Source organism: Indicator indicator, chromosome 11 (assembly GCF_027791375.1).
Source record: "Indicator indicator isolate 239-I01 chromosome 11, UM_Iind_1.1, whole genome shotgun sequence".
Classification (NCBI taxonomy): Eukaryota; Metazoa; Chordata; class Aves; order Piciformes; family Indicatoridae; genus Indicator; species Indicator indicator.
Genome location: NC_072020.1, coordinates 9,659,307 through 9,683,077, shown reverse-complemented (window position 1 = coordinate 9,683,077; position 23,771 = coordinate 9,659,307). Strand labels below are relative to the sequence as shown.

At 47.2% G+C, this 23,771-nt stretch overlaps 1 protein-coding gene across 1 annotated transcript; it reads left to right on the top strand.

Annotated features, from left to right (window-relative positions):
* The first annotated feature begins 558 nt into the window (after positions 1 to 558).
* Positions 559 to 7,038, top strand: IGFBP1 (insulin like growth factor binding protein 1). The gene is made up of 4 exons (XM_054385131.1): positions 559 to 919; positions 2,896 to 3,074; positions 4,960 to 5,088; positions 6,907 to 7,038. Exons 1-4 carry the CDS (start codon positions 559 to 561, stop codon positions 7,036 to 7,038), a joined length of 801 nt encoding a protein of 266 aa, XP_054241106.1.
* The last annotated feature ends 16,733 nt before the right edge of the window (positions 7,039 to 23,771 follow it).

Sequence of the window (23,771 nt, the reverse complement as noted above, 5' to 3'; positions counted from 1 at the left end):
CAAAGTTTAACAAGTGTTTGCTGCAGTTTGTTGCTGTGGAAATACCAAGTCAAGTAGCTTCGTTTTCAATGAGATCTCCCTCCTCTTTCTCCCACCCCACCTTTTATGTTTGTTGGTTTTGTTTTTCTTTTAAAAATATTTATATTTTTATCGGATGCCATGGAGTAGGAGACACCGATGACAAGCAGAACGGGAGGGGGTACCCCCAGCGCTGCCCAGTGCCCCTCTGCCCGGACATTTTGCCCTGTTCGTTGTGCTGGGGCAGGAGTGGGGGTGAGGGAATAAAAGCATTCCTGCATGTCTGGAGTGAAGGGGAAAGAAAAAGAAAAAAAGATAAAGGGGGAAAGTGAAAGGGGAGGGGAAGAGCAGCCAGGGTCTGGAGCCACCAGTGAAATGATGCTTCCCCAGCCCTCCTGCTCAGATAATAGTTAACTCGGGGTTAAAGATTAACCGCCGGCCAAAGCAGGGTATAAATGGCGCGGCGAGCCCGATGTATACGAAGTGCCTGCCGATCCTCCGTCTGCCCAGGCGCCCTCGCCCCGCTCCCTTCCCGCCGATATGAGCAGCCCGCGGCGGCCGCCCCGCTGCTGGCTGCCAGCCCTGCTGCTGCCGGCGCTGCTGGGCGGGGTGGCCCCGCAGCCCATGCGCTGCTCCCCCTGCACCCCGGAGAAGCTGTCGCTCTGCCCGCCCGTCCCGCCCGCCTGCCCGGAGACTGCCCGCCAGCCCGGCTGCGGCTGCTGCCAGACCTGCGCCCTCGGCTCCGGCCAGCCTTGCGGGGTATACACGGCCCGCTGCCGGCAAGGGCTGCGCTGCCACGTTCCGCCGGGAGAGCCGCGGCCGCTCTCCGCTCTCATCCAGGGTCAAGGGACCTGCTTGCCTGCCAGTGAGGCCGGAGGGACACGAGCGGCCGAACCAGCAGGTACCGCGGGTGGCGGGGGGGCCGAGGGGAGCCGCGGACGGGGACGCCTGGGATAGGGGAGGGCGTCGGGAGGCTTAGGGGAACGAGCCAGGTCAGGCAGGGGCCGGACAAGCAGGGGAAATCAGTGCTCTGGCTGTGCGAGGGGACAGGCAGCCAGCTGCGGGTTCCAGGGAGTCGTACCCAAAGGCTGCGAACGGCAGAACCGTGCAGTGCTGGAGTGGGGTGACGCGAAATTCAGGATCAGGTTTGGTGGAAGGTGTAGACAGTTTCGTTGTATAGAATCATTGACTCGTTTGGGTTGGAAACGATCTTTAAGATCATCAAGTCGAACCATTCTCTAACTCCACCAAGACTGGTGCTAAACCATGTCCCTCGGCACCTCATCTATGCCTCTTTCAACACCTCCAGGGATGGGGATTCAACCACCTCCCTGGGAAGCCTGTTCCAGTCTTTGAGAATCCTTTCTGCCATGAAGTGTCTTCTAATATCCAACATAAAACTCCCCTGTTGCAGGCCATTTCCTCTCATCCTGACTCGTTTCTTAGGACAAGAGACTAACTCACACGTGGCTCCAACCTCCTTTGAGGGAGTTGTAGAGAGCCAGAGGACCTCCCCCCAGTCTCCATTTCTCCAGACCAAACAACCCCAGTTCCAGGGGTTTTAGTAGCAAACCATGACTCGAATAGGAGAAATGTATTTTGGACTTTATGTCCATCTCCCAAAGTCCTGATTTGGAATCAGAAGTCCTACACAGTGTTCATGCCTGGCTTCCTTTGAAGAATAAAACATATCTGAAGTAGTTCAGTGCTAGCTCCTTGACCAAAAAGACATCTCAAGCCTCTTATGCTATTTGATAATCAGGAACTTTTTCAGTGTTACTTCATTATCTTGCAGTTTGATATTTTCACCATCATTACTGCTGTCTTCATGCAGTGGTGACTCAGGTAACTCAGTAGCATTTCCAAAATAATTGTTGTTGATCCAAAATGCCGGTGGCCGTTGGTGGCTGTAAGTGGAGATTTTCTTGTACTTGAGAGAGTAGGGAGAGGAGAGAGTGGTTACTAAAACTGAGTGTTTAAGCATCCTGATGTTAAAAAGATCTAGGAATGGATTTGATTCGATTTGATTCTTTCCTTGCTTTTATTTTTGCTTGCTTTCATTCTTTCCCTACTCAATCTTCCCCCTCCATTTTTGTTTTAAACATCACCAAAAGAAAGAGAGGTGTTTTTCAGTACACTGGATGATTACAGCCTTGATCCAGCAAGCTCTTTGGAGGCATTCAGACACTTTTATTCCATGACGTGGCCCTCCAAGTGCAAAGTGCTTTTTTTTGCTTCCAGTGGGAGAGTTCACACATGCTAAGTGAGACACTGGCATGCAGGCACTGACATGCAGGCCATGATCAGGCACAACCAAAGAACTCCTGACTATTCCATCCACTGCAGGCCAGCATGAGCTACTGCTGGCTGCTGTGGATTGCTGCCCCATCTTATATGTAAGGAAAGCCGTGGAACAAAGTACAGGATGCCATGGGATCAGGTCTGGACCAGTACCTCTCCCAAATTAAAACCGAAATGCATCATGCTGATGAAAGTATAAATTCATGACAAGTTTAACTCCAGTCTTTCCTCATTGAGCAAAGTCTCAACGATCTACTGTAGTCAAGAAGGGCACTTTCCTAAATTTCTAACAGACTGGCTGCAGCTTCATCTTTGAGATTAGAGTGATCTTGAAGGATCACAAAATAATGAACTTGTCAAAGAACAGCTGATATGTCCTCGTATGAATTTATGACAAATTTAATCTGCTGTGCTGCAGATGTAGTTTTATTACTTCTGTAAGAGCTACTGTAGTGGATCTCTCTCAGATGTTAGTTTTTATTGTTGATATTTCTTCGTCTTCTTTTTCTTTTTAACTTGGAGAAATAAATGCAAAAGTTGACTGAAGATATCTCTATTATTATCACTCCCTTCCAGACTCTCTTGAACCTGAAGACATGCCTTTCGAAAGTACTGAATTGACACAGGAACAGCTGCTGAACTATCAGCTGATGTTTCCCATAGGCCAGGACAAGTCTATCCCCTGGAATGCCATCACTGCATATGAAAATATGAAAGCCAAGAGAGTATCTGAACTCAAGAAGTGGAAAGAGCAGGTGGGTTGTTTGTTGGTTTTGGTTTTGCAAACCTTCCAGAGACCACTTCAGTGGATGCAATTGATTTAGAATACAAGATTAAAATGTGCATGGCATCCTAGCAGCAGCACTGGGATGAAACTATTTTGGGTGGCCAGAAAACAGACTTTTGGAATGTCTCTATCAGGTGCTTGATGAACAGGCAGCAAGGCAGGTGTACACCAAGGGCCGACACCAACTGAATCACAGGAGGTTCTACCTGAACATAGGGAAAAACTTCTTTGAGGGTGGCAAAGCACTGGACCAGGCTGTCCAGAGAAGCTGTAGAGTCTCTGTCTCTGGAGGCATTCCAAACCTGCCAGGACGTGTTTCTGTGTGATTTAGTCTGGGTGATCCTGCTCTGGCAGGGGGGTTGGACTGTCTGATCTTCAGAGGTTCCTTCCAACCCCTACCACTCTGTGATCAGGTGCATCCTGTACAGATTCCATGCAGAGGCTGAATCTTCCTTTGCATTTCCTATCAGATTATAATATGAGTCCTTAATTTCCAGGAGCCCATGTTAAAATCTTGGACTCCTTATGTATTTTAGTCAAAAAATAAAGGTGTTTGTCACTGGTCCAGTGCTCAGTGGCATAAAAGGGAGTCCTTATATCCAAGTATTGATGGCATGCCAGTGCAAGCCCAAAGGTGTTTCTTTCAGATCACAAGGATTCACCATTTAGTAGATGTGTGTAAAAGGACAGAAAGCTCAGCAATTAAAGTAAGCTTTTACCTCTGACACTGCAAACTGCAGCGGAGCTGTGGGGCCTTTGCAAGCAGGTCCGTGTTCCACTTGAGGGCACCAGAGAACCACAGTTCGACCAGTCCCAGGCAGCCAGCACACCAGCAGCACGGCACGGAGTTGGAAATGGGCACTGTGCAAGTCTAGCTTCCTAAGGGGCGCAGACATGATGAAAAACAAAGCAAAACCCTAACTAACGCCCATCTCAACCTAGGAGGCTTGGTTCCACATCCAGAGCAGGACTTAATCACTGATTTTTCTCTGAGCTAATTATGCAGAAGTGCTGTCAGCTCTGGTTCTGATTGGTAGACTTCGCTTTTCTCACCCAGAGCCCCACACTGGCTTGAGCAGGACTGCTTGTGTGAGGGACTGGCACACGGAGGTCTTGCAAGAGTGCATGATCATTTCACACTCTGAAGTGAAAAATACTTCTTCAGTCACTTCTCCTCCTCTTTCCCTGCTTTGAGTACGCTAGGTACTGCTAAAGCATGACAGCCAGGATTTTGGAAAAGGGAGGAAGCAAAGTAGGACAACACTGAACAATGCAACAAGTTCTTCATTCTCAGTTCCAGGCACTTTGGGTCTGGGTCTCAGAGCCACCGGGCTGCCCTCTGTTCTGCTTTGATGACAGCTCTGTCCTGCACAAAAGATAAACACTCTGATGTTTGTTCTTGCACCATCTCTCTATGCCTTGCACCTATTCTCCATGCAGCAACAGAGCACAGGGCCATGGCAACCCAGAAGACGTGGCTGGGCTCACGTACACCAGCCTCCTAACGTGCACCTCCCCATAATAGGAGAGATTGTACCCTTGGAGCAGTAATGTGTTTACTTAGCACAGGTTAAATTTCCTTGTGTGGCAATTGCAGGACTTAAATCCTCATGTTTCTGAGGACAGAAAATACCTTAAAGAATAAAAAACAAAGGCCTAAGTGCAACACCAGAGTTTTCTGGCCGTGCTCCTACTGAAACAAGTAAAAGCTACCTGCTAAGTAGCCTGGTGCAGATTATATGACTAATAAGCATTTTGAGCTGAATTTTTGCTGGCTTTATGCTGATCACTTTTTGTTTAGCTTGTTTCCATGTGATTTTGGTATTGACAACCTTTGCTTGGTGCTCTTGCAGGGACCTTGTCAGAAGGAGCTCTACAGAGCCCTGTATAAATTGGCGAAGGCTCAGCAGCAAAGCGGAGGGGAGATATACAAATTCTACTTGCCCAACTGCAACAAGAATGGCTTTTACCACAGCAAACAGGTACCTGCTTCTTCCCCTGCCTGCTCACAGAGCCCTGCCACCAGCCTGGCACAGCCAACCCTTCCCTGCCCCTCTGCTCCCAGAGCCCTGCCACCAGCCTGGCACAGCCAACCCTTCCCTGGCCCTCTGTTCCCAGACTCAGGAGCTTGCAGCTGCTGGAAAAGTGGGTTGTGAAAACAGGGATACTTGGTTGTGAGAGCAGATGGTTTGTCCTTCTTCTCTTAGAAGTGAGCTGCATGCTGTGGGCTGACAGCAATGGAGGCAGGAGGCTTTTCCATTCACAGAACAGGTGCAGGCAAGGCCATTTCCAAAATCATTTTAACCCTGTCTGCTCCCAGGCCAAATCAAACTCCTGGTCTGTTCACATACTCACAGTTGACATTAATTCACAATGTCCACCATACTGCCTGCAAAGGCCATTGAACAGATGGAAAGCATTACAGAGAAAGGAGGCTCTCAGCTCCCAGGCAGTGAAAAACTCACATAGGCAGTGAAAAAACCCCTCTGGAATAAAATTAGCCTTCTGAAAGGGTCACCAAAAAAATGGATCTGTGCTGCTTATGGATTATGTTATGTGCTCATTTCCATTACATCCTCCAAAAAAGCCATTGCAAGTTACACCGAGAGTAATCTGTAAAACTAACTAAAGCTCCAAACCTCAAGCCACACCCTGCTAACCACAGGTCATGCACACAAATTTAGCAGGTCTGCATAAATCTGTGTCATCAAGACTCCTTGGTTTTGGGCATGCCAGTACCATGTGACTCACAGACACTGTGACCCGGGATCTAATCAGGCACAAACAGAATTCTGTTTAACCCCCTCACAAGAAAAAAAAGAAAAACAACAAACCAAAACACCTATTTTTGCCTCCTTGCATTAAGGTCCAGACCATCCAGTCAGTGCTCTCTCTCTACCAGCTAGCATAGTCTGCCTGCACAGGATCATGGCATCATGGAATTGCTTTGGTTGGAGAAGACCTCTAAGATGATCGAGTCCAACCATCAGCCCAAAACCACCATGGCCATTAAACCATATCCCAAAGTGCTGTATCCACACATTTCTTGGACACATCTAGGGACAGTGGCTCCACCACCTCCCTGGGCAACCTGTTCCAGTGCCCGGCCACTCGTTCAATGAAGAAATTGTTCCTAATCTCCAGGCTAAACCTCCCCTGGCACAATTTCAGGCCGTTTCCTTGTTTTATCACCTGATACTAAAGAGAAGAAACCAACCCCCACCCGACTCCATCCTCCTTTCAGGGAGCTGTAAGAGGAACTTCCTTTGGTTTGTCATGCTGAAAGACCTTTCTGATTTACAGTGTTGTTTACCAAAGGGTGGGTATACTGTTTTCAATCCAACGTTGCTGAGCATGGCTCAGGAGGGTAGACTTAGACTGGATAATAAGAAGAAATTCTTTGCAGTGAGGGTGGTGAGACACTGGAACAGGCTGCCAAGGGAGGTTGTGGATGCCCCCTCCCTAGAGATGTTCAAGGCCAGATTGGATGGGGCCTTGAGCAGCCTGGTCTAGTGGAATGCATCTCTGCCCATGGTGGTGGGGTTGGAAGTAGATGATCTTCAAGGTCTGTTCCAACCCAAGCCATCCTATGAATCTGTGTATCCATGAATCTATGGCTCCCTAAGCAGTGTGTTGGTCAGCTGTTCTGTCAGAGCAGGGGCTGTCCCACTGAGAAAACATCGAGTGCATGCCAGGTCCCCCCAGCTTCTGCTTCAAGTTCTCTCCAACGCTGCTGCTTGCAACATGGCACAGGTAACCTTCTGCTTCCAGGTACTTACCCTGTTTTGCTAATCATCTAGTGTGAAACCTCACTGGATGGAGAGTCTGCTGGCTGCTGGTGTGTCTATCCCAAAAACGGAAGAAGAATCCCTGGATCTCCAGAAATGAAAGGAGACCCCGAGTGCCAACAGTATCTCGACTCAGAAGAATGAAACTCAACACATTGATTCCCACCAGATTTTCTGTGGGGCCTGACATTTCAGGAAGGTAGCTTTTGTGTGCCTGATTTTCAGCCTATGAGTAACCTCATAAAGTAGCTTTTTTACTGCACTGGGATTACTCAGATGCTGGAGTGACAGATACCAGCAACTGCCACACCAAGTCCTATAACCCTGTGTGTACCTTGTTTGTATAATACTCTTGTGTGTAAAGCTTTGGAATTATTTATTTCACAGTACCTGTATTTTTGTGTCCCTGTGTCTTGTTACTAATTTATATCCTCAAACACTTTATAACTTTATATGTAAATACTTAATGTTATTGCTCTTAAATGTATGGATCCTATGTTGGAAGAATGTTGCTACTTAAAACTCCTAATGGCATAACCCTGTTGGGGGGAAAAATAGCTTGTAAACTTGCTTTTTCTTTTTTTTTTTTTTTTTTTTGTACTGGGTATTTATAGACATAAAACTGAATTAAAAAAAAAAAGTCTTCAGTAGAGAACAGGCTTAGAAACTTATTTAAAACCTGTTTTGTTTATCTGTCGTGTTGCTTTTGCACCTTAGTGTCAGTGTCAAGCTGTTTCTTAATAATATCTCAATGCTGGTTATAAACAGAAGCTCCTGATGGGATAGGATTTGTCTCTCTTTTCCAAACAGGGAAGAACATGAGAAGATATTTGGACAGGTGTAAGTTCCTCACCTGTTGACATTGTCATGTGACTTCAGATGAGCTATTCAATCGTGTCCTCTACACCATCCTGCTTTCTTGCCTTCTGCTTGCTCCTGACCTCAGTGGCAGGTGGGAGTGCACAGAAAAAGGCACCTCTGGCAGATCTGCCTCCTGAGCTTCTAGCTCCCCTTTCCAGAACTGAGTTTTCTTCTTTAGTTCTCACTCCCTGTTCCACTTCTCCCAGCCTCTTTAATCGTGGCTGTGCCCTGTAAGCCTTTGTCTTGGGCAAAGCAGTCTCCAAGGAAAGTTCTGAAGAGGTTTCTTGGATTGTAAGGCTAGATGCCTTTCTCCACTCAGAAGTATTAGTGACTTTAAAAGATAATCATGGAATCCCAGCATGGTGGGTGTTGGAAGGGACTTCCAGGCATCATCCAGTCCAACCTCCCCTGCTAAAGCAGGGTAATCCACCACAGGGTGCCCAGGATCACAATGTCCAGGTGTGCCTGGAATCTTTCAGAGAAGGAGACTTCACAAGCTCTCTGGGCAGCTTGCTCCAGGGCTCCAGCATCCTCACAGCAAAGTTTTTCCTGATGTTTAGGTGGAATCTCCTGTGGTCCAGTTTGTGCACCACTGGAAAGAGTCTGGCCCCATCCTCTTGCCTCCCACCCTTTAGCTCTTGCTGAGCATTGAGAAGATCTCTCAGGCTGCTGTTCTCCAGTCTAAACAGACCCAGGTCTCCCAGCCTTTCCACCTCACAGGAATGCTCCAGGCCCCTCAGTGTTTTTGTAGCCTCTGTTGGACTCTCTCCACTAGTTTCCTGTCTCTCTTGAACTGGGGAGCCCAGATCTGGATGCAGTACTCCAGGTGTGGCCTACCTAGACAGAGTAGAGGAGCAGGAGAACCTGCTGGTCATGCCCTTCTTTGTCCACCCCAGAACACCATTGGCCTTGTTGGCCGCAGGGGCACATTGCTGGCTCAGTCTTGGTACTGGAAGGAACCTTTCACTGCACAGAAGGTCAGAGGTCATAAAAGGGAGCCTGGGGAACAGCCCAACCCTACTCTTTCAGGTGAAAGCACAGAAGAAGGTTGCCTTGGCTTGGGATGCAGTCTCCCTCCCTCCCCCACATGTTGCTTTGACTCAGTGATCACAGAGAAAAAGAGAGAAAACAAGTGACTTCTCTGCTGGCTTCAAGCTGGTGTTGTCCGTGGAGAAACTGGTATGGGACTTAGCAAATCCCAGAGGTGGAAAAAGGCTGCACCAACCCTGCCTAATAGAGCAATAATATTTTGCAAGAGCCTGGCAGAATGGAAACCAGGCAAAAAACCCTGCTGCTGCTTGTTGGCACAGGCTTGGGGTTTGAAATGGGAGCGGGAAGTGGCTTCTGGAAGCTGCAAAGCCACAGTCTGGAGGTCTTTGCTCTCTGCCTCGTGACTTTGTGCTCACTGAATGCATTTGCTGCCATGGCATCTCGGTGTGGGCACATCAGGTTGGCGTCCAGTCAACTGCTCCAGATGTAAAACCATAGGTATTCTCCTGAGCCTCTTGGAAAGTGTGTTCAGGTCTGTCCAAGGAAGACACCATCAGTAAATTCCCAGATGATGCTCAGCTGGGAATGAGAGTGTTGATCTGCTGGAGGGTAGGAAGGCTCTACAGAGCCACCTGGACATTGATGGGCCATGACCAGTTGTATGAGAGTCAACAAGGTCAAGTGCTGGGTCCTGCACTTGGGTGACAAACTCCCCTATGAATGCTTCAGGCTTGGGGCAGAGTGGCTGGAAACTGCCCAGTAGAGAAAGACCTAGGGGTGCTGATCAACAGCTGACTGAAAATGAGCCAGCATGTGCCCAGGTGGCTGAGAAGACCACCAGCATCCTGGCCTGGATCAGCAATAGCATGGCCAGCAGGACCAGAGAAGCAATTGTCCCCCTGGACTTAGCACTGGTGAAGCCATAGTATTAGGTTTAGCTTTGGGCTCCTCACTACAAAAAAAAAAAAAAAAAAAAAAACCCAAACCACCAACCCCAAAACCAAAAACCCACCAAAAACCCCACCAAACATTGAGGTGCTGGAGTGTGTCCAGAGAAGGGCAACAAAGCTGGAGAAGGGTCTGGAGAAGGGCCTGGAAAGCAGATCTTCTGAAGAGCAGCAGCCTAGGGAGCTGGGATTTTTTAGTCTGGAGAAAAGGAGGCTGAGAGGAGACCTGGCTCTCTACAGCTCCTTGAAAGGAGGCTGGAGTGAGGTGTAAGCAATAGGACAAGAGGAAAGGGGATCAAGTTGCACAGGGGAGGTTTAGGTTGGATATGAGAAGAAACTTCTTCACTGAAAAGGTTCTCAAACCCTTGCACAGGCTGCCAGGGAGGTGGTTGAATACCCATCACTGGAGGTGTTTCACAGAGGCAGAGATGTGGTGCTGAGGGACATGATTTAGCATCAGTCTTGGTAGAGTTAGAGAATGGTTGGACTCAATGTTCTTAAAGATCTTTTCCAACCAAAAAGATTCTGTGACTGTGATTCTAAAAGCAGTTCATGGCACTGGTGTTACCAATAACTAACATCTGAGCTCCCTGCAGTGAGCTACAGAGGCACCTGGGTAAAGCTGTGTTACACCACCACACTCACTGTGTCCACGTGCAAGGCAAGGCTTTGACCAAACTAAGGAAGAAGCACCAAATTTAGGCAGAACTTTGCAGTCCCTTCATGAAGTCTACCCAGCACCAAGCAACTATGGTGTGGCATTGTCAAGAGTAACCCTGGAAGCAAGAAGAAAGAAAGGGAGATCACCTCCTCACAGCTCCAGCACATTGCTTGAGAGGACTCTGACTGTTCCCACCCCACTGACCTTGTGTAAAGGTTGATCTCTAAAGAGCAGAAATTCATAGAATCATGGAATTATTTCAGTTGAAAAAGACCTTTAAGATCATTGAGTCCAACCTTCAGCCTAAGAGCACCATTAAACCACGTCCCCAAGTGCCAAGTCTGCACATTTCTCGAGCAGTTTGAGGATCTTCACTGGGATCATTATATCTACAGGGGAAATACTGAATGTGTTCATGACTGTTAGTAGTCTGGTTCCTGTCTGCAGTGGAGCACCCCAGTGGGCAGCTCCTTCTCATGGTTTGCAGGGTGGCAGGTTCCCATCCTAGCCACGAGGCACTAGAATTTTTACCAGGCACAAGGTTTTCAAAGAGCTCTCCTTTAAATGCTAAGTACTAGGCACAGGAGTTGCTTTGTGCAGCATTCAGGCATGACAGGCCAATTTCTTTGAGGGGTTTAGCTCCTTACCTCCCACTGAAAGCAACAGGGGATGGGTGGCTTCTTAGCTGCAATCTGGCCTCCTGTGACATCTTGCCAGGACTCACCAGGACAGGACTTCTGCTGAGCTACACTGGGCTGGGCTGGCTGACTTGGGCCGGGCTTTGCCATATACTGGGATTACAACTAATGCAAGGAGGCAAAGAAGGCAGATTGTCTCTGTCACAGTGCTGCTAGGAGCTTGGGCTGCATTTACATGGTGATCACACCAAGTGGTGATCTCATCTGGTCACCTGTCCTGTGTTCTGTGATCAGCTTCAGTAAAAAGGTGAAAAACCCAAGGTCTGGAGATTTTGGATTGGGTTGGGTTGGTGTGTTGTTTGGGTTTTTTTCTATGTTTGTGGGGGGGTTTTCCCTTCCTTTTATTTTTTTTTTCTTTTTTTGGTTTTTGGTTGGTTAGTTGGTTGGGGGTTTGGTGGTGTGGTTTTTTGGTTTGTTTGGGGTTTTTTGGCTTATGTCAACTGGCAATCCAGGCTTCAGTGTGTGCCTGCCACAGTGGTCCAACCTATGCTGGTGAGCCAAGCTTAGTGGGGATGGGTGAGGAAACAAGGAAGGTGCCACAGGACACTCTGAGCAGCTCAGATCACCTGCTGGGCAAAGGAGATAGAATCGCAGAATCAAAGAATTGTTTCAGTTGAAAAAAACCTCTAAGATCATCAAGTCCAGCTGCCAACCCAACACTACACAGCCATTAAACCATGTCCCCAAGTGCCATGTCCACACATTTCTTGAAGACCTCCAGGGATGGTGACTCCACTCAGGCAGCCTGTTCCAATGCCTGACTGCTCTTTCAGGAAAGAAATTCTTCCTAATTTCCAATCTAAGCCTCTTCTGGCACAACTTCTGGCCGTAGATGGCTATAGGTGAGCATCAGTAGTGTTTGATTAAGCTTATCTGAGCACCTAACCTGCACAGTTTGTGCTTCTCCGTGCCAAAAACCTGCCAGGTTTGCTGCAGTGGTGTTTGTTTCAGCTTTGCCTTCTCCTGCCCCTGGCTTCCTGCCAGCTGCAAAATGCTCATAGCACAGAAATGAGGTCACTGCCCTCTGCACTGTGCTTTCTTCCCTCCTTTTCCCCTATTGCTGTCCAAAACGACCTACAGTAACCTGGTACCGGGATTTGCTCATGCCTAGTCAAGTTCTGATCATGACTTTAAGGTACAGCAGAGACACATTTGTGTTGGCTGGTGCTGGCAGAAGGTGAGGGGAGAGAATGGAGAAAGAAAATGGGGGTGGAGGGCAGCCAACACCCACACTGAAAGCTCATCAGCATCTCTGTCACTTCTCTACTGTAAGAACATCTGCTCTGCAAAGGCAAAACACGAGCAGGGAACAGCTTTCTACAGAGCCAATCCACCACATGGCTGGATAGGAAGCATGTTAAGATGTAGCCTTTTCCTTTCCCATACCAGTGTGTTCCTTTGACCTTGCATTTGCTAATGAGAGTCCTAAACATGTGGCAAAGCAAAAAAACTAACAGCAAATGCCTCATAGAATCACAGAGTCACAGAATCATTTCTGTTGGGAAAGACCTCTAAAGTCATCAAGCCCAACAGTCAACCCAACACTGCCATGGCCATTAAACCATGTCCCCAAGTGCCATGTCCACACATTTCTTGAACACCTGAACAGTGTTCAGGACAGTGTTCAGTGGACAGTGACTCCAGCACCACCCTGCCCAGCCTGTCTCTAAGCCTGACCACTCTTGCAGGAAAGAAATTTTTCCTAATATTCAACCTAAACCTCCTCTTGTACAATGTCAGGCAATTTCCTCTTGTTCTATCACCTGGTACTAGGGAGAAGGGACTGACCCCCACCTCACTGCAACCTCCTTTCAGGGAGCTGTAGAGAGCAATGAGGTTTCCCCTTAGCCTCCTTCTCCCCTTTCTTTTCCTCAAGGGGAAGGAAAGCAGGATGGGAAAGAATGGCATATGGCAGAAGCTCATCCCAGGATTTATTGCACTCCTTGGCTCCATCAGACATGACATGAGAGCCTCAACAAAGTGCTAAACCCCAGCAGCCTTTTCTCTGCAAAGTCAGAACCAAAGGTGTTTGTGCTTTGCCAGCAGTGCAGCAGCACTGACTCGGCAGAATTAGAAATGCTATTTTTGTACCTACATGGCAGCCTTGTCTGATGTCTCATGCCTGCCTGACCCATAAGAGTCATAATAAAAAGTATCTGTGGAAAAAAAAAATAACTCAAATGCCTCATTCCAAGCTGGATTCTCAGCCCACACTGTATGTCATATGGACAACTCCTGTCTCTAGATAACTTTCACCTTTCTGGGGAAGAGGAGGCTGAAGGGAAACCTCATTGCTCTCTGTAATTCCCTGAAAAGAGGCTGGAGACAGGAGGGAAGGTGTGTGGGGGGGTGGTCTCTTCTCCCTATTAACAAATGACAGGATGAGAGGAAATTGTCTCATGTTGCACCAGAGGCTGTTTAGATTGGGTAGTAGAAGAAATTGAAAGGGTTTACAAAGACTGGAACAGGCTCCCCAGGGAAGTAGTTGAATCCCCATCCCTGGAGGTGTTGAAAAGAGGCAGAGACGTGGTGCTGAGGAATATGGTTTAGCACCAGACTTAGCGGAGTTAGAGAATGGTTGGACACGATGATCTTGAAGGTCTTTTCCAACCAAAACTATTCTACAATTCAATGATAAAACAGCAGCCCAAACAGCCTCCCTAGGCTGCACTGACCACAGGTCCCAGCCTTGCTGACTGCTGACCTATTTCAATTATGTGATGCAGTGTTGTGGGGACTCTGACCACACAGGGAAGTGGAGGTATGAGCACCTTAAGAACCACCTCATTGTGTTTAGTGCATTTGCCTTCTTTAAGGCTTTGGTAGTGTGTCGGTGTGAGCTAAAATTCCCCCCCCCCCGACAATAACCAGGCTAGCCCAGTCTGGAAGCAAATGAAAAGCTGTATTTACAAGCAGATGAAATGCAATGAATATGTACAAATATACAAAATTCACAACATTTACAAATATATACAATCAACAGAAAAACACAACCGATCTCCCTTTGCTTCCCCCCAAGGGGACCCTCCCAAAGGGGCCTCCCTCTCCCAGGAGCTTCCCCCCCAGACCCCCCTGGACAGAGAAGCAGAGTTTAGTTAGAGCAGAAAGTTGTTAACTTAGCTGCCAAGGTCAGTGTGTTATCTTCAGCCAGAAGAGAAGAAGAAACAGCAGCCAGACAGCCCAGCAACTGCCCCCACTGCCGAACGCAGAATGTGCAGAGTGCCTACTTTGTTTTGGGTAATAGTTCTTAAACATTTCTATCTATCCAATGGAAGTGTTTAGAACAATCAGTATTTTGCTTTCTTACACCCAATAGTGACTTATTTACATTCTTTCACTTTCTCTGTTCTGAACTTTGCAAGGAAAAATTAAAAAGACAGTTTCAAACCATCACAGTCCACCCCTTCTAAACAATTCCATTGGCTGCTGCTATCATTTATCTAACCTAAAATAATATCTACAACAATAGGTGAATAAAGACCATAGTCCATTCCGGCTATTTCAGATGTAGATGATTCAAAAGAGTCAAATCACAGGAAAAACAGCAAACACTTTGTTTCCTCGCAGATGGAGCGAAGGAAGGAACAGGGACTCTCAGGTGACTCAGGGCTCTCAGGGTTCGTGCACCGTAGATCTCATGGACTCTCCTCTTGGGCGCGATGCTGTGTCTGCGCAACACTCTGAATTTAACCTCTCTCAGCCAAAGTTAGATTTCTTTGTGGAATACACTGAATTTCACCATTTTCTTGCATCACCCAATAGGTGTGACCAGGACCTTCAGCAGAAACCACCCCTCGGACAGGTTTGGCCTCTCCTGAAGGAGAAAATACCCAAACAGTTTTGCCTAACAGATTCTTTTCTCTGATAACAGGAACTCTATCACCTTCTTCCTTTCGCAACAAATCTGATTGGGCAGGTCCAGCTCGATTCACTGAACCTCTACTATTCACCAACCAGGTTGCTTGTGCTAAATGTTTCTCCCAGTTTTTCAAAGATCCACCCCCCATGGCTTTGAGAGTGGTTTTCAGCAAACCGTTGTAGCGTTCGATCTTCCCTGCAGCTGGTGCATAGTAGGGAATGTGGAATATCCACTCGATGCCGTGCTCTTTGGCCCAGTTTTTTACAAGATTGTTCTTGAAATGAGTTCCATTGTCTGACTCAATCCTCTCTGGAGTTCCATGTCTCCACAGGATTTGTCTTTCCAGACCAAGAATGGTGTTACGTGCAGTTGCATGAGGAACTGGATAAGTTTCCAGCCATATGATTATTCCAAGAAACAACAAAATTAAGGCTAGCACAAGATATCTAGGGTACCACTGGTTCCAAAGACCCTCTGTAGTTGTAAGAGGAGTAACAAACTCAAATGTGCCTGCTAGCAGATTCATAGTTGACTTACCATATCTTCTAAGCCCAATAAGACCACAACAGAATTCAACAGCATTCAGTAACTTGTTCTTAACCCAAAGAAACGACTTATATGCCACATATCTCACAATCTTGTCTATCATGCAGGAAACAGCCCATCTGTAGACAATCACACTGATAACAGAGGAAATAAAATTACTCAAAATCCAAAACAGCTTCATTTTGCTTCCTAATCTGAGCAGGAATAAATCATACAAGCAATCGAGCCCCGAGTTGGAGCGCCAAAAATAAAAAGTGTGTCGGTGTGAGCTGAAATTCCCCCCCCCACCAACAATAACCAGGCTAGCTCAGTCTGGAAGCAAATGAAAAGCTGTATTTACAAGCAGATGAAATGCAATGAATATGTACAAATATACAAAATTCACAACATTCACAAATATATACAATCAACAGAAAAACACAACCGATCTCCCTTTGCTTCCCCCCAAGGGGACCCTCCCAAAGGGGCCTCCCTCTCCCAGGAGCTTCCCCCCAGACCCCCCTGGACAGAGAAGCAGAGTTAGTTAAGCAGAAAGTTGTTAACTTAGCTGCCAAGGTCAGTGTGTTATCTTCAGCCAGAAGAGAAGAAGAAACAGCAACCAGACAGCCCAGCAACTGCCCCCACTGCCGAACGCAGAATGTGCAGAGTGCCTACTTTGTTTTGGGTAATAGTTCTTAAACATTTCTATCTATCCAATGGAAGTGTTTAGAACAATCGTTATTTTGCTTTCTTACACCCAATAGTGACTTATTTACATTCTTTCACTTTCTCTGTTCTGAACTTTGCAAGGAAAAATTAAAAAGACAGTTTCAAACCATCACAGGTAGATAGTATGCAGGGAGTAAAATGAGAAGCTCAACATGAGCTGTCAGTGTGCACTTGCAGCCCAGAAAGCCAACCAGATCCTGGGCTGCATCAAGAGAAGTGTGGTCAGCAGGTCAAGGGAGGTGATTCTCCCCCTCTGCTCAGCTCTGGTGAGACCCCACCTGCAGTACTGCATCCAGTTCTGGTGCCCCTATTACAAGAGGGATATGGACATGCTGGAAGGTGTCCAGAGAAGGGCCACCAGGATGATCAGAGGGCTGGAGCTCCTCTCCTATGAGGACAGACTGAAAGAGTTGGGGCTGTTCAGTCTGGAGAAGAGAAGGCTCCGAGGTGACCTTCTTGTGGCCTTCCAGTATCTGAAGGGGGATACAAGAAAGCTGGGGAGGGACTTTTTAGGATATCAGGTAGTGATAGGACTAGGGGGAATGGAATAAAGCTGGAAGTGGGGAGATTCAGACGGGACATGAGGAAGAAGTTCTTCCCCATGAGAGTGGTGAGAGCCTGGAATGGGTTGTGCAGGGAGGTGGTTGAGGCCCCATCCCTGGAGGTGTTTAAGGCCAGGCTGGATGAGGCTCTGGCCAGCCTGATGTAGTGTGAGGTGTCCCTGCCCATGGCAGGGGGGTTGGAACTGGATGATCCTTGTGGTCCCTTCCAACCCTGACTGATTCTATGATTCTATGATTCTAAGAGCAGCTGAGCTGAGGTAAACAGAGGGCTTCTCTTAGTGCTGTGTCACCCTACCTTACCTAGGCACTTTTAGGTAAGGGCAGAAGGGGACAAAGCAGGAGAGGAGCTGCTGGGAGCAGAGCCAGTTAGTTAGCTCTGGCTTGCCAGAAAGTCCCCAAAGCAAGAGGAGTGCCGCCGGAGTCCAGACATACCAGCACTCATGCTCTGAGCAAAGAAAGCAGCTCTGACGATAGCTCTGTCAACAAACAAGGGCTTTATTTTCTTTTCCCTCCTTCCCTTCTCCCTTGGCCTACCTCCTCCCCCAGGGTGCAAAGTTCATCTGCAGGTAAGCTTCCGTGAGGCTCCAGGGAGAGTGACAACCTGCTGCAGGAGAGACCTGGCAGCCAGGGTGCTTGAGGAATGTTGAAGCAGGGTCAGATGAACAAATCCAAACTCTGTCAGTTCCAAACCCTGCCTTTTTCATGCTGCAGAAGTTTCTGCTTGCCCTTCCAGACTTTGTGTGGGATGATCACCTCTTGAGGTGCAGCACAGGCAGGGACATGGGCAGAGACATGGGCAAAGACATATGCAGAGACATGTGCAGAGACATGTGCAGAGGCATGGACAGGGACATGGGCAGAGACATGGGCAGGGACATGGGCAGAGACATGTGCAGAGGCATGGGCAGAGACATGGGCAGGGACATGGGCAGAGACATGGGCAGAGACATGGGCAGAGGCATGGGCAGAGACATGGGCAGAGACATGCGCAGAGACATGGGCAGGGACATGGGCAGAGACATGGGCAGAGACATGGGCAGAGACATGGAGACATGGGCAGGCAGAGCATGGGCAGAGACATGCGCAGAGACATGGGCAGAGGCATGGGCAGAGACATGGGCAGAAGCATGGGCAGAGACATGGGCAGAGACATGTGCAGAGGCATGGGCAGAGACATGGGCAGGGACACGGGCAGAGACATGGGCAGAGACATGTGCAGAGGCATGGGCAGAGACATGGGCAGAAGCATGGGCAGAGACATGGGCAGAGACATGGGCAGAGGCATGGGCAGAGACATGGGCAAAGACATGTGCAGAGACATGGGCAGAGGCATGGGCAGAGACATGGGCAGAGACATGTGCAGAGGCATGGGTGGCCCAGCAGAGCTAAGGGTGCACAGGGAGGGCAGGGCTGCACACATATTGTCTCCTTGCTGCCTCTCATCATGGATGTTGCCTGCCCAGTGGGCACAGTGATTAAAGCAGAAGCTCTGTGCTGCAGTCTTGCTTTGCAGAGCATGGCACAAGCAGGTCTTCCTCCTTCCTCCTGCTCTCAGCCTCCTCCAGCTGCTATTAAGTAAGCAAAGCACAGCCTATCCATGCCTACCCTCAAGTTTTTAACTACATAATCATGCCAGTGGTGATGTGGGATTTGGTTCTTCTCTCTCACTGATGATGCTTTTAGTTCCATGTGTGTAGATGCTGAGCTTCCTTGAAAAAGCATCTTCGTGTGGAATGTCTCCAGAGGCCTAGAGAAAATGCTGGCTGTATCATCACCTTCTTCCATATTTTCTCTCTGCTTGAAGCTTCTGTTTATTGCTGTTTGAGCAGCTGAGCCCTCACCATTTAGCTCCAGCAAAGAAACAGAAAAAGGAATGCAGCAACATGCCAGCGGTGGCAGGGGAGCAGCAGCTGCTGTGGACATGCATGGCAGGATCAGAGGGCTGAAGGTTGCATGTGGCACCCCTGTGATAAAGCAGCAACCAGCTCTTCACAAAGGCCACAAAGATGATCAGAGAACTGCATCACCTTCCCTGTGGGGACAGGCTGTATGTGAGTTGGGGCTGTTCAGCCTGGGGAAGACAAGGCTCTGGGGAAACCTGAGTATAGCCTTCCAGTACCCAAAGGCGACTACAGGAGAGCTGGAGAGAGACAGAGCTTGTAGTGATAGGATGAGCAGCAATGGCTTTGTGCTCAAGAGGGGAGATTTAGGCTGGATGTTAGGAAGAAATTCTTTACAGTGAGGGTGGTGAGACACTGGAACAGGTTGCCCCAAGGAGGTTGTGGATGCCCCTTCCCTGCAGGTATTCAAGGCAAGGGGCCTTGAGCAACCTGGTCTAGTGGAAGCTGTCCCTGCCAATGGCAGGAGGTTGGTACTGGATAATTTTTAAGGTCCCTTCCAATGCAAACCATTCCATGATTCTAAGACTCAGTGGTTCACACTCAGTTGCTCAGGTCTTTTCTGCTAGGTTCAAGTTATATGATATTTAGCAGATGTAGGAAACACCTCTCCATCTTGAGCATTCTCTGTGTAGCATCAAGAGGGAGTGAGGGAAATGCATGCTCAGCCTGGCTGTCCTTAGGAAGCCCCATCACTAGCCAGCTTCTTGAAGGTTTCACTACATGTGGCTGTGGGAAGCCATCCTTCTGGATGACATTTTCTTCAGCTGCACAAGATGTTTCTGGAGGAAATCTCAACAGCACTCTGCAGCAATCCCTTGGCTGCCTTGCTTTCCATTGCCACTCCCAGAGAGAGTGGTTGGGTGAAATTAGCCATGACAGAGAAAGGCTCTTCAGGAATGTGAATGGGTCAGCAGAAGTGGAAAGCCAGGATACATCCTGCAGCAGGACACACATTCTGCAAGGATAAACTGAGATTTGCAGCATTACCCTTTGCTTCTGCTAATACCTGGTCTCCAGGGTTGGGGTTTTTTTAGCTGCAGCTTTCAGCCTTGAAGTTGTTTGCAAAAGCAAAAGCAAAGGCCTTCACAGTGGGATTTTCTCCAAGGCTGGTGTATGTGCTCCTGCAAAAAATCAGAACTAGAAGAAATAATTCATAAAATGTAGAGTTTAAAAAGTGAAACTTCTCCTGATGAACAACAAATTTGCACAAATTTACCAGGAAATCTCCTTTTTAGCAGGAAAAGGATATAACATCTCAACCAACCTGTTGTATAATGTAGACATTATGCATTGTGCTGGAAATCCAAGCTACCACATCCTGACAGGTTCATAGGATCACAGGATGATTGAGGTTGGAAGGGATCTCTGGAGATCCTCTGGTTCAAGCCCATTGATCAAGCAAGGCCACCTAGTACTGGTTGCCCAAGACCATGTCTAGACAGGGGGCTTGGACCTGATGATCTCTTGAGGTCTCTTCCAACCTCTGATATACTGTGAGACTGTGACAGCTTTTGAGTATCTTCAAAGATGGGGATTCCAAAATCAAATGGAGGTTAAATGCTTTCCAGCTGGAAGAAGATCCTTTGGTTCACTGGACACACCAAAACACTTCTAATGGCCTTAAATGAAATAAATTTTGCATGCTTGCAGATGAAGGCATTCCTGATACTGACCAGGACAAGCTTGCTTTTGGAATGCTCTGATATCCTGTTTGAATCTCAGGAAAGAAGAAGGAGTGGGGGGAAGAAAAAGGGGTTCTTTCTAATGTGGGAATTAAGCATCTTCTGCCAGAAGTTCATAGATGTGAAGAGTTCCTATGGGAGAAGCAGAACCAGGTACAACCCAGCTACCTATACAAACATTTCATTTTGAACACTAACACTGGATGCTTTGGCATCCAGGAAAATTGCTCAGCAGTTTTCATACTTTAAATATAATTCCTATTGCTGAGACATCAAATCTCTGTGGAGCCATCCTTGCTTACATGGTTTCAGTGAGTGACTTAAGAGATACCAAAAAATTATTTCCCAAAAGGTTTGTAAAACCATTACTTATAAATTTAGGGCTGGGTTCAATAAAGAATTATGCTGTTAAGGTTGCTATGGAATCATGTGTTAAGGTTGCTATGGAATTTAGTCATAAAAAGTTCAGCCTGTACTAAAACCTAATTAATTCTGTGGCTTTTGGTATTCATTGAAGCCTCCTTCTTCCCCTGTGCACAAATAGCTAGACATTATGCCCTGAAGGATGTGCATGCCAAAAAGGTGGAAAAGGATATTCTGAGCTCAAGACTATAGCACAGTAAGTCCATTTAAAAAAAAAAAAAAAAAAAAAAAAAAAAAAAGGAACTTTTTCAACTAGTTAGAAAGATAATAGAGCTGCCTGCAGGCATCTTTAACTTGCATTCTGGTCAATTATAGGGATTTATGCAACTATTTATTACAGTGGTTAAAGGAAATACTTGCCCCATCAGTCTGGGCTACAGACAGTACTCAGGCAAAATATTCTCAAAAAGAAAGTAGCAGATTTTGCAGAGCACAAGTCAAGCTCTTGTAGTGCCTTTCCATGTGAGTACTTGAGGTGTGAATAATGTTAGTATTTGCAAGGGGTTTTCTGAGACTTCACCTGAGATCTTTCTAAGAGTGCAAAAAGTCCTTCAAAGAGGTTAAAAATAGGAAGGAAAAAAGAAAGGGGGTGAGGGGGAGGAAGCTGACAAATGTTCACTTAGAAAAAAATGAGTTACCTGAGCTGAAGGTGAAGGCATCAGACTGTGGAGTTCTCACAGACTGGCACAGGCTGCCGAGGGAAGAGGTTGAATCCCCATGCCTGGATGTGTTGAAGAGAGGCAAAGATGTGTTTCTGAGGAACATGGTTTACAGAATCACAGAAACACTCAGGTTGGAAAAGACCCTCAGGATCACCAAGTTCAACTGATAATCCTACTCTGCAAAGTTCACCCCCAAACCATATTCCCAAGCATCACATCTAAACGATGGTGACAGGGTTGGTGACTCCACCACCTCCCTGGGCAGCACATTCAATGCCTGACTAGTCTTTCTGTGAAAAAATTCTTCCTCACGTCCAGTCTAAACCTACCCTGTTGCAGCACCAGCCTTGACAGAGTTAGATAATGCTTGGACTTGATGATTTTAAAGGTCTTTTCCAACCAAAGCCATTCTATGATTCTATTCTGTGATTCTAAGCAGGAAATATTTTTCTAATGCATTGGTTCCATTTCTGCCACCAAAACCAAAGTCCTTCAGCTCTTAGCAGGAAACATTTTTCATCTCTGCACAGATGGACATCCTCTTCACAACTGATACTGACCCATTCACTTCCTTCATGCTGCCTACATTCTGGCTGTAGTCCACAAATCTTTGTTTGAATTGCACCCTGGCTTCCCAGAGCCAGGAGAAAGTTCTCTGAAGGACACGTTATGTGTTTATTGAATTGAAACCCTGCCTTCATCAAAACAGGAACGGTGAAGAAATAGAAGAGGAAAAAGCCACCACTGATTCTCGTCGATTCAGAGTTGTTTGTTTGGGGTATTTGTTAGGGTGGGATAAATAATGATATTTTGCATTTCATATTCAAGAATGCAGGCTGCCAGGAACCTCAGATAGAACAGGGCAAGTACCCAACGGGAGTGCAGGTTACTGCACTCGTCAAAAATATCTGAAAGGCAACTCCCATGAAAGGGGAAGCTTGAAATTACAGGTGAGGAACTCTCTGGGGGCTATTTTTAGACAAAGCATTTGTTTTAAAGGCATCTGTTGGGAGGAAAATAACCAAAGTGACTTGCAGAATGACAATATTCTTTTTTTGCCCCTCTATGGGTGTTGTGTTTTCTCTGTTACTCTAATGTCACTAAAGGAGCTGAATGCAATGTCTTAAACAATTCAGAGCACCACAGAATTGTTTGGGTTGGAAAAGACCTTTAAGATCATCAAGGTCAACCATTCTCTAACTCTACCGAGTCTGGTGCTAAGCCACATAACTCAGAGCCACATCTCTGTCTCTTTGAAACACTTCCAGGGATGGGGATTCAACCACCTCCCTGGGCAGCCTGTGCCAGCCTTTGAGAACCCTTTCAGCCAAGAAGTTCCTTCTCATATCCAGCTTACACTTTCCCTGGCACAATTTCAGGCCACAGGATCACAGCATCACAGGATGTCAGGGGCTGGAAGGGACCCAAATAGATCATCGAGTCCAACCCCCCTGCCAGAGCAGGACCACACAATCTAGCTCAGGTCACAGAGGAAGGCATCCAGACAGGCCTTGAAAGTCTACAGAGAAGGAGACTCCACAACCTCTCTGGGCAGCCTGTTCCAGTGGTCTGTGACCCTTACAGTAAAGAAGTTCCCCCTTGTGTTGAGGTGGAACCTCCTGTGCTGCCATTTCTTCTCCTCCTATCACTTGTTACTAGGGAGAAGAGACCAACTCCCACCCGGCTCCAACCTCCTTTCAGGCAGTTGTAGAGTTGTAGAGTTGTAGAGAGCAACGAGATCTCCTCTCAGATTCTTCAGGCAGTTGTAGAGAGCAATGAGATCTCCCCTCAGCTTCTTCTCCAGCCTGAACAACCCCAAGTCCCTCAGCTGCTCCTCACCAAACCTGTTCTCCAGACCCTTCACCAGCTTCGTTGCCATTCTCTGACAGAGTGCTTGCTTAAATCTCTTTTGATTTCCTTTAGATGGAGTATTGCTTTAAAAATAAAGTTGGTGTTCTGCACAGACTAGCAACTTTAACATCACCTAAGGACCCTTGCCAGCCAGCTGCTTCTACATGGATTTGTTTTTCATGGCAATTCAAAACACCAAAAGCTTAAAAACTTCACAGAATACATCAAGCCATTTTAAAATTTCTTGCATACTGGTAAGATGTGGCCTGCAAGGCAGCCATCAACCTTTTTTATTTGGGGGGGAAGCAGGGGAGCAGAGGGGGGATGAGAAGATGCTTTTCTTTTTCAGAAGGTTCATGAGACAGCAATTAGAAATAAAATGAGGCAAACTACTAACTTTCCTGAACCTGACCTTCATTTTCCTTTCTGTGGTTACCTACCCAAATACGGGTGTGTATTTAACTTTCTCCCCTCTGTGAAATGATGGGAAATGAACTGCTTCCCAACTGTTTATAAAAACAACAA

Coding starts and splice junctions, on each gene's coding strand:
- IGFBP1 (XM_054385131.1), top strand. CDS start 559: ATGAGCAGCCCGCGGCGGCCGCCCCGCTGCTGGCTGCCAGCCCTGCTG. Junction 920..2,895: donor ACGAGCGGCCGAACCAGCAG/GTACCGCGGGTG, acceptor ACTCCCTTCCAG/ACTCTCTTGAACCTGAAGAC. Junction 3,075..4,959: donor TCAAGAAGTGGAAAGAGCAG/GTGGGTTGTTTG, acceptor GTGCTCTTGCAG/GGACCTTGTCAGAAGGAGCT.